Consider the following 10,970-nt stretch of genomic DNA (forward strand, 5'->3'; position numbering starts at 1 on the left):
AGGCCTACATCAAAATTGAATTACTAGTCTTATGTTATTCATCTCATGTTTTAAGTATTTGCAAGCTTTTATCTAATATAATGGTACTTCTTACATTATGAAGTGTTTTGACAGGATGTATATTTTTGTATTTGACTGATTTAATATGTATATATTGACAAAATGTAAAATGTGTACCTTGAATGCAATGTAAGTCGCTTTGGATAAAAGCGTCTGCCAAATGCATAAAAAAAAAAAAAAAAAAAAAAAAAAATATATATATATATATATAGCCTATATATTAAATCAGTCAAATACAAAAATATGCATACTGTCATATGTGTGTGTGTATGTATGTATGTATGTGTATATATATATATATATATATATATATATATATATATATATATATATATATATATATATATATATATATATATATATATATACACACACACTGGCATTGCGTTTCTCTGAAAGGGAACCGGGTGGGACAGATTAATCCTGCAGTGAAGCAGAGCCCCCCTGAGGAGGTATGGGGGAAGGGTGCTACTGGTGGGTCACGTAGATTGTCTGAGCTCATAGCTGTGAGCTGCCACATAGACAAAGCTGCTTTTTAGGGCGGCCACCCTTCATCCCGCTTCATATGTAGTCCATTTTCCCCCTCCACATCCAGTACTAGCATGGAACACTGTGAAAATCACTGAAAGGGGTTTTGCTCTTAGGACTGCAATGCATTCCCAGTATTGACACCTAATGTTGTGCATTTGTGTACATTCTTTGACCACAGTAGGCACAATATGGATTAAAAAAGTGCATGGTCTATATGAAAGAAAGAAATCTAATGCATACGTTAATGAATGTTTAATTGCAATAACAGCAAAAGAAAATTGGGTACTTGATATATATATTAGTTTATATATATGAGGGATGGAGAAGGGTGCTGGTGGGTCACGTTTATTATTTGTTGTGGTATAAGGTGGGTCAGAGTAAAGATAGGTTAATGAGAAAGGGTCAGTGACAGTATTGGTGTGTTTGCACGAATCCCCCTGTTTGGTACTCTGACCTTGTGGGGGAGTGAACACAACGATGTGCTTGTTTTTACCCCTTTACTGATCCAGTAACTCTTATAATCCACTGTTTAAGCTCCTTATCTGTAGCACTATTTTGAGGAGAGGGGGGAAAATACACTTGATATCTGACTTGATTTTTAGGGAGTCTTGACTGGTGATCTTTATTATTGCCTGTTTATTTATAACCTGTAGAATTATTTAATTTTGAATCATGTCTCTCAGAAAATATATAAAAGTTCTGTGGTCTTATAAAATACCAGCATGGGCACTATGTATAGTAGTCTGCTATGTTTATCTAGATGTGTGTCATAAGATTAAAAGATATAGCCTTTTTGACTATTAAGCAAAATGTATATTTATTTGTAATAATTAATAGCGTATGTCAGAATATTGAAACCATTATTTAGGCATTTATACTTTTTAAAATAAAAAAACTGCTTTATACAGATTAAATTTTTTGACAATCACAGCCATAACAGAAAAACGTACGTCGTTATTCTCAGAGATTTTGTAAGAATTATTACAAAAGTATTTTTCATTGACATCTAGATATTCTTTTGATATTAAATACAGAAGTTTTTTATCTGTTTTTTTCTTCATATAAATTGAATAAAAGGGCTATTTGACATCCGATTCATTTTTTTTACAACTTGCTTTAAGTATCTAAAATATAGCTTATTAATAAGAAATTAAAATGTAGTATTTCAGAAGAGTAAATAAATAGTAATCAATCTGTAGGAATTAAGTTTATTTAGATTTGTTTATCTATTTATCTATATAGCAGGCTATGAACATGTGGTTTGTATTATTATTATAATAATAATGAAATAAGAATATTACAAATGCACAAAATAATTATAGAGTAGTATTACTCACACATATTTGTAGTATTAGTAATCAGCGCATTAGCCACAAACAGTGAGCACTTTCCACGTGTCTTGCTGGTAACGCGACATAAAATGAACTACAATTACCACGAGTCATTCCCATTATAAGGGCTTTCCTTCATCGCGAAGTATAGGCGCCACCCCGAACTGACTGGGTGTTGTAGTTCTACATAATAGATTCGTTGTTACATCGACCGACCGCGTAGTCCAAAAAAAAACAACAAGTCCTACAATGCTTTGCGCCGCAATCACAGACATGACACGCCACGGTAAATGTCCGTGTGTAGGCGAGTCACGTGTGGAGAGTCCGTTGATCTCGTTTCGTGTAAGCAGTGAATCTCTCCTGTTTGTTCAGTTGATTTGGGCCCCGTTTCATGTTGTTTTCAAAACAACATTTCGTGTAGATTCATCTATCTTTGCCGAAGAATGAGCGACAACGATGATATCGAGGTCGATAGTGACGTGAGTATAGTCATTTGTGTTTGTACTCTACATGTTTGAGAGTGAAACCTCTTGTATTTTCGATCCTTGAGCCTCATACGAGGCTAGCCTGTTAGCAAGTTAGCCAACCTAGCGTTTGAAATAATTTCCTAGCCAGTTTAATGAGAATATCCAGCCAGATGAGCAATTACACACGGGCTCGAGTCTATACGTGTCTCCATATTTGTACATTTGCGATGCTATGTACTAAAACAGTGCTTTGCAACCATCATTATCCAGTTAAGTATCACTCTTGCAGCTGTAGCTACAATTGTACTTTCTGTTCTGTTTTCTTACAGGAAGAATCGCCGACATTTCACTCTGTGGTGCGTAATAAGCGGAGCAATTAATCCAGTTTAGCCTTTAACGCCGAAAATATCTTCTCTTTTTGAGATTAGCTACAATTTATTTCCGGGTAGGTACTAAATGGCCGTGACTAATTTGCATCTGTGGACGACAAAACAAGACAGAATCGAGTCTAAAATGGGGTAGATGTGGTGGATTCGATGACCACGAGCAGAGGAACACAGTCTGCTTGTTTTGAGTCGGTTCAGGGAGTTCAGTGCTCGACAGCAGGGCACTTGCTGCAGGAGGGAGGGACGTGAGCGCAGGGCTTATAGTGAGCCGCATCTACAATGCGAGTGCGCGGCGCGACACGCTAGAACGCTCGCGTCTCATTCAACGAACGAATTCCCTATTATCGAGCGTTCTAGTGTGTCGCGACGCTAGCAGGTGTACATGGCATAATGGACGATGTCTATACTACGGCAGGGTTGTACTTATAATACATGCCTTTCACCCCAATGAGATCTTGTTTTTCTTGGATCAAACAGTGTGTGAATAAATAAGCAACATTAAATATTAATCCTGAACCTATGGAACGTCCCACCCCCTCTAAGTAATTTTTTATATATATGTTTTACTAAATTATCAATACACATACAAAACAGTGATTAGAAAAGAGAAATAAAACAAGTATATATGTAAAAAATGATTTGTTTGTGTGAAGTTATGGTTTGTAATTCAATCTAGATGTGTGAGAACTAATTAGGATAATTCTTTCATTTTATGTGTCATTGTGCTGTTCAAAACATGACTTTTTCTGTGAAACGCAAAAGATCATTGCAGAATGAGATGCCTTTCAATGGTTTTAAGAAGTTTTTAAGTCCCCAATATTATTGTTTAATTTTTTAAAAGTCTTACAGGTTTAAATCAACATGTTGTTCATGATGCAATTTTAATTTGTGAAAAATCACTTTAAATTAACTGTAATATTTCCAGTCTGGCCAGTGTGAATTAAGGCGCTTGGTTTCTGTCAAGCTTTCACGCCTTACATTACTCATGCATTTGCGATTTTAAAGCACAATTCTTTTGTTTTTGTCACTATGACATTACGATAATCCAGAGGATTGAACAAGTGCGTGAACCTGCTGTATGGATTGATATTTAAAACACGTGTCTTTGAAGAGATTGTTGTAGAAATGCAGTTATGGCAAAGAGTAGCTAATTAACAACCAATTTGAAACTACATTTCTAATGGCTTGGTTTAAAGGATGTGACCGAGTTAAAACTGTTAAATGTCTCTCAGAAAATTAAATTAACAAAATGGAAATTTGGCCATTTTCTAAAACTTAAAACAGCCTGGCTTTCCATTTGGACATTTCTTGGGATTTTGTGGGATGGGACCACAGTCAAACCAGAATGATCTTAATATGTATTTTAAAGATTTTAAGTGTCAATTTGTAGTTGGCACTCATTTTTGCACAGGGAGTTTTTAAAAAGTCCCATATGTAACCCTCCTGTTTGCTCAGCATGCACTCTGGCTACTCTGTTTCTCTAGAGAATGGGCTTGTAGACCCCTTCACACCATAGACTAAGACTGAGAATAATTTTACCTTCATCATGAATTTCAACACCATAATAATGTTATTTTCATTGCCGTTTTTTGATGTTCAAGAGAGACATTTTTAACATTTATTCTTCAGATCTGTCCAAACCTGCGTGAGTTCTGTGAAACAAAAAGCACTGTCCATAACATGATAATGCAGTTAATGCAGTCCAAAATGACATTGGACCTCATTGACTATCATTGAATGGACAACAACAACAACAAAAACATGTTCTGTGTTCCACAGTAGAATGTCATACAGGTTTGGAACGACATGAGGGCGAGTAAATGATTAGAAGTTTTTAGGAGAACTATCACTTTAAGTAGTGACCGGTCCGTCTTTGTAAGGTGGGTCGGTGGAGTTCATAGTGTGATGTTTGAAATAGCACTCATCACAAAGCAGGCTTGTTTTTACTAGCCTTGAGTTTTCATTGGGTAGACTGGAGACACAAGGTCTGCAACGTCCCTAAAGTCCTGTTTATCTCCCCTTCTTTTTGTGCTGGGAGGAAATCTTTTTTTTTTTTTTTTTATCAGGATGTTGAGATCACAAGACAACAGGAGTGCATGTTGAAGTGTATATTCAAAGTTTTCCTCAGTAATACTGCTTGTCATTTTACTTTCTTTTATGTAATTTATAGCCCTTTATACCTTTAATTTTACTGGAGACATTGTGCTTAATAATAATAAAAATAATATTATGGAATTGTGGAGAAGCCATATGCAGAGTATAGTTGACTATTCTCGAGTGCAGAATAGCCCTTGACATGTTGAGCAGTCTGTCACCTCACGTGCATGTAATTCAATCCTGACACTGGCAGTGTACAGTGTCACCTTTTAGACATCAGACAGACAGCCTGGATCTGCCAGTAACACTATGGCCACACCTCGCCTTTCCAGGTGGTGCGTAGACATTGGAATGTCTTTGTGCTGCCCGGTGGCACTTCAGCATTTGGATAACTGCTTTCGTTTTGCCCTTTTTTTCCACGGAATGCAAAAGAGGCTCTTGTTAACAAGTCACTGGATTCGAAACAGGTTTTACAGCTGTGCCTTTATGTAATAACAGTGTCTTGGCCAAGCCCAGTGACATTGGACTCCAGTGGCCATGTTGTTTTCTCAGCGCAACAGTCTCACTGCACTAAAACCAGGCCTAACGTGGAGGCTTTTTGTGGGCTAGTGCCATTCCAATCTTTTCGTTCTGTTCTATTTTAACAGATTCTTTTCAATTCACATATACGAACAGTCCAAAAGAATAAGCTGCAAAAAACAGACATAATGCAACTTGTTTCTCTCACAAGTCTCTCAGAAATGTTTTTATAATTATCACTTAATTAAAACAATAGAACAGAATCAAGTTTTTGTTGACATTTTTAAAGGTCTACAATTAAATGAAACAAAAGTTTGTTAGTTGAACTGTAAATGTTTCCTTATGACTAACACTGTTACCCGATGGCACCATGACAATCGAAGAGGCTGAAGCCATTGTGATTCTCTCATTGCAGGCAGACAAACGGGCACACCACAATGCGCTGGAGCGCAAACGTAGGGACCACATCAAAGACAGCTTTCACAGCCTTCGGGATTCCGTTCCCGCCTTGCAAGGGGAAAAGGTTGGTAAATGTCATTGGTAAAATCATGAGGAACACAAGTAGGCATAAAGGATGTTTGTTTTGTGTGCTTTTTGTCAATGAAATATCTACTGTGTTACACTGAAACTGTTTATTGAATGTGATGAGTTTAAATGTGATCATGAGCTGTTTAGCTAAGGATTTCCATGATGTTTTAATTTGGAGTCTGGGTGTGAATGACAAGTGTTATGAGAATTGAGGGCAGAGTAGATCCAGACTGATTGAAGTGATCCATGTACAGGCGTGGTGCCAGGAAGCCATTACAGGGGGATATGCGGTTTCTCCTTCCTCTTGTGTGTCTCTTATCTAATAGAGCTCAAGAGTTTAGAAGAATTGTTTGACCCTTATGTTAGAGCTACTTTTCTTCTAGCTATATATGCAAAGGTGTATGGTTTCTGTTATATTTTTAGTCTATTAGATTTTGAGTCACATGACTAGGGATGCATAATAGATTGGTACAATATTTGTTATCGGCAGATATGAGTAAGTTTCCTGGTGTTGCTTATTAATTGTGCTATTTTTACATTTAGATTAGGTTAGCGTTAGATAGTGGCTGGCAAGGTAAAGTTAATCTTAAACACTCATTTAGTAACACTGTTAAAGGTATTTTGCGAATCTCAAAAAGAAAATCTTTTCATAGTGTTTTTCCCCTTTTTTTTCTAGTGAGTTTTAGTTTATGGCTTTTGCAGTCACCTAACGCTCACTTAGTTCATCGGAAATAATTTATTAATGATGTTTAATGTAATCTTTAACTATCTTAAAATTAATATCCATGTTAATGCATGACATGTTTTCTTAATGTTTAAATGTCCCTTTTTAGACAAATATTGTGGTGTTTTAATATCGGCCATTTATCGCTTCTCAGCCATACAGCATGAACATTTTTTAACTTTAAAATTTAAACAATTTTTTTGTTTTAAATTTGACAATGTGTAGCCATGGGGCTAGAATAATGCACTTTTTTCGGGCAAGTGTGTTCACGTAGAGGTTTTCATGGGCCAATGTGAATAAATCTCGATTTAAATTCAAAGAGACAAGATATGACCTGACGTTTTATCTAAAATGATGCAATGTAAGCATTATGGAGCACTTTGAACACTGTTTGAACACTGAATTAAAATGTTAAATTCATACCTGAAGCCAGAGGGCACTCTTTCACAGAGAGTGTAAAACTGACTCCTAGAAGTAATAACTTATGATATTCTAGGAAATGCCTTATATGGGCAAAGGTATCCAGTAGAGATGTCATGGTACCAAAATTCCAGTAGTCGGTACCAATACCATTAAAGTTTTACGGTTCTCTGTACCAATTTCGGTACAACAGCGAAATCTGCTGGAACTATTTTACTATTTTATTTAACTATTTGATAAAAATATTAAATTAAATTCAGTGAGTTAATTATTTATGATGGTGATGATTATAAGTAAATCATTCATATAAACATTTGAAGGCTATATGATGTTTAAAAGTAAACATTTATTTATAAAAAGATAAAGTGAAAAATAAGCAACCCTCTACGCACACCTAATAATAATAATAATTATCTATTATTATTATTAGTGTTAGACTTAGTATTATTACATTAAGGCGTAGCTAAATCTACTGTATAACAGTAGCACAATATATTTCTATACATTTCTTTATTAAACCAAACTTTTATTTGATGGGTTGCCGTAATGAAACGAGTTTGACGGGTTGCCTTTGTGTGTGTATGGCGTATGATATGACGATGACTTCTCGTCCGGTGTGTGCCACCTCCTTCAGTGTGTGTGTGTGTGGTCCATGATATCGCGTGTCTGCGCCATTCACTCACACAGAGATGCGCAGAACATGCAGGATTATATTTAAATAGTCTGGCGCCCAGCATTTAAACACGGAAGCGACTGAAAGCAGCTGCCTATTAGTGGGACTGTATATATACTCGGTACCACAGAAATGCTGGGATCGTCACATTTTTTTAAATTTCAGTACCGACGTACCAGTACTTTTGACATCCCTAGTATCCAGCTTTCGCTGTAGCCGAATAAAAAGCTGAAACGTGAAGAAAATAAAAACACGATTGCTCCAGTATGACGTTTTTGTGTGTTTTCTGATTTAAGTATATAATTAATGGAGTGCTAATTGACACAGCATAGATAGTATAGAAACTATAAAATATTTTCTTTCTGCCTTATTCTGATTGTTGGAGTGGCTTTAAAAAACGCATGCTATTTTACATTGTATAAAATCCATGATCACTTTATGTACTACAAACACTTGCGCATCAAAGGGTTAGTTTACCCAAACATGAAAATTAGCCCATGTAGCGCTCGCGCCTCTCGCAGTTCAAAATGCTTGCTCTGTCTGACGAGCGTAACTGGTGTGCAATGTCGTCAGATGTAGCGTAAGCCAATGTGGAGCAGTTTTATGCCGGACAGATGCACTTTTATGGACCTCAAAAACAGAGCAACATTCACTGCCATTATAAAGCTTGGAAGAGCCAGGACATTTTTTATTAGAACTCATTGTGTTCGTCTGAAAGAAGAATTTCAAATACACCTCGGATGGCTTGAGCGTGAGTAAATCATGGGCTAATTAAAAATTTTGGGTGAAATAACCCTTTAAGCAATTATAAAATTGTCATTAGGAAAAATATAGGCTTTAAATTATTGGTGGTTGTTCAGCAGTGTATTTAGTTTCTTAGTCCATTTAAAAGCAAGCTATAAGAAAAAAGCTGTTTGTATGTGTTCATTAGGGTTATTTAAATGAAATGGGTTTGTGGTTTATGTATGTGCAATGAAACTGCATTCCTTGCGTCAAATTCTAGTTTTTCATTTGTTGCTGACAGCAATCTATCAAACAGGCATCCCGAGCTCAAATCCTAGACAAAGCCACAGAGTACATCCAGTACATGCGACGGAAAAACCACACACACCAGCAGGACATTGACGACCTGAAGAGGCAGAACGCCCTGCTGGAGCAACAAGGTGGGTGCCATTGTGTTATTTGCTATCTGGTCTTGGTGGTTTTGTGCCAGTAGGTTTGTGTGCTGAAGGAAAAGCCTGATTTGGCTGTCGTCTCTTTAATTTCCAGTGCGGGCACTGGAGAAAGTCAAGGGGACCACGCAGCTTCAGCCCAACTACTCCTCTTCAGACAGCAGCCTGTACACCAACCCCAAGGGCAGCGCTGTATCAGCCTTCGACGGTGGATCCGACTCGAGCTCGGAGTCTGAGCCGGAGGAACAGCGTACCCGGAAGAAGCACCGCGGGGAGGATAGCTAAGTAGCGGATCCTCGGCCCGCTCCACAAAGTTCTCCTGAGGGGAGGGAGAGTCACAGCATTGGCCTGTTTCTTGTTGTTTTTTGTGTACCTCAATCTCCCCAATCCACCTTGATCAATCTCTTTCAGTGAATGTCAACCCACGCCTGAAGAATCCTCTTCGCCAGGTTTGCTAGAGCAAGGGACGCCAGTTACGGGAAGAACACTCACGGAAAACACGGCTTGTTTTTACTCTCCCTCCCTCTCCGACTCTGTTCGTCCATCTTGTGTCCTGGCACACGCAACAACAAACGATGATTTAAACCCAAAATGAGGCAGCTTTGCAACTTAAGGACTTGATGCTTTCGTTTTTTTGTACCCTTGTCGCAATCCCTCCAGGTGGAAATTCAAAGGGGTGAATGAGGCGTACAACTCCTAGCACTGCTTAAAATATACATTTTTGTCGAATATCTTCAAGCCTGCTTAGAACGTACCCATAGCTGAATTGTCCCGAGTGGTTTGCCTTTCTAAATATTTGTTACTTTTTCATAAAGGAATGTTTTTGAAGCATCTATCAATGTACCCCCTTGTTAAACCTATGGGATGAGTGATACTCTTTGACATGTTATCGATAAAATCCCTTATTTAAAAAAGAAAAGAAAACCAACATTCTTTATGGGAAGGCTGCTGAGCTTGTGTTGTATTTGTTGTTTTAGCCTGATGTAGTGAAGTTTACAGGTTGGGGGGAAAAAAAAAGATTATTTTTTTCTTTTAAAAATGGGGGTTAAAAAGTGAAAAAGCATATATTTTGCATCTGTCACCTGAGCCTCCCAAACATGTATTTTATGTATTTCACTCCATATTGGGAATATAAACGTTCCAAATGATGTCCCCTCCCCCCACAAAGCTAGTCAATATTGAAAGAGTAGATTCATGTCGTGACTTTTAAAGGTAAATGTTCTAAATGTTATTGGAAATTTGACCGCTGCACACCACAAAAGTACCATTTTGAGTGTCTAGGAGACGTGAGTGAGTGCGCGTGTGTGTGTATCTTTTACCATATTTTCCACTTAGGACATTAGTAAATCTGAGTAGGTCTTTCTTTCTGATTCCATTCCATGGAAATTACAGGTATGTTGTACATACTGCCAACAGTTGTCTTGCAAGTTGAGGCCTACCTTTACAATGAGAATATAAATAAAACTATTTTATCCTTTACATATGCTGTGTGGTTTTTATACCAGTGGTTCTCAGGCTTTTTGACTGTGGGCTCTCCATTGTCCATAATATTTTTTGCAATTTCTGTCTCGGGGCCTGGTTTCACAGATATGGCTTGGATTAAGCCAGGATTATGCCTTAGTTAAATTAGGACATTTAAGTAGTTAACTTTTAAATGTGCTTTAGAAAAAAGCATGTTTGAGCTTGGCGTGGCTATAAAAAGGTATATTCATACATTTATTATTTGTATATAAAAATATGTATTTTACCTTTAAAATATTATTAAATTTGTCACTCACCCTCATGTTTCAAACCTGTATGATTTTTTAAAAATATATTGATGCTAAGCTCAAACTGACACAAATCACTGTAATCAATTTATCTGAAGCCATACAACCGCTTTGTAAGAAATAATTGAAAATTGACATTCATTGAAAATGTTCACCGCCATCACCGCTTTTAAATCTCATATTTCTGCATATTCAAAGGTAAAAATCAGGAGATTTGAATGGCCTTTACTCACCCTATTTGAATAAATTTGGATGAGAAATTTTATGGAATTAAATAATACACACAAAAAACC

General features: G+C 36.9%; 1 protein-coding gene across 4 annotated transcripts; it reads left to right on the forward strand.

Annotated features, from left to right (window-relative positions):
- The first annotated feature begins 2,185 nt into the window (after positions 1-2,185).
- On the forward strand, positions 2,186-10,962 carry max (myc associated factor X). Of its 4 annotated transcripts, none has more exons than XM_079831459.1 (5): positions 2,203-2,401; positions 2,719-2,745; positions 5,807-5,914; positions 8,761-8,899; positions 9,006-10,388. In XM_079831459.1, the coding sequence occupies exons 1-5, from the start codon at positions 2,366-2,368 to the stop codon at positions 9,191-9,193; spliced, it is 498 nt and encodes a 165-aa protein (XP_079687585.1). In that variant the 5' UTR covers positions 2,203-2,365; the 3' UTR covers positions 9,194-10,388. The 4 variants fall into 4 exon arrangements, with proteins under 4 accessions (XP_079687587.1, XP_079687585.1, XP_079687588.1 ...); XM_079831460.1 differs by having other exon boundaries at positions 2,244-2,401; positions 8,776-8,899; positions 9,006-10,382; XM_079831461.1 differs by lacking the exon at positions 2,719-2,745 and having other exon boundaries at positions 2,186-2,401; positions 9,006-10,962.
- The last annotated feature ends 8 nt before the right edge of the window (positions 10,963-10,970 follow it).

Source organism: Gobio gobio (genome assembly GCF_949357685.1).
Source record: "Gobio gobio genome assembly, chromosome: 12".
In the NCBI taxonomy this organism is placed as follows: Eukaryota; Metazoa; Chordata; class Actinopteri; order Cypriniformes; family Gobionidae; genus Gobio; species Gobio gobio.

Coding starts and splice junctions, on each gene's coding strand:
- max (XM_079831459.1), top strand. CDS start 2,366: ATGAGCGACAACGATGATATCGAGGTCGATAGTGAC. Junction 2,402..2,718: donor ATATCGAGGTCGATAGTGAC/GTGAGTATAGTC, acceptor GTTTTCTTACAG/GAAGAATCGCCGACATTTCA. Junction 2,746..5,806: donor CGCCGACATTTCACTCTGTG/GTGCGTAATAAG, acceptor CTCTCATTGCAG/GCAGACAAACGGGCACACCA.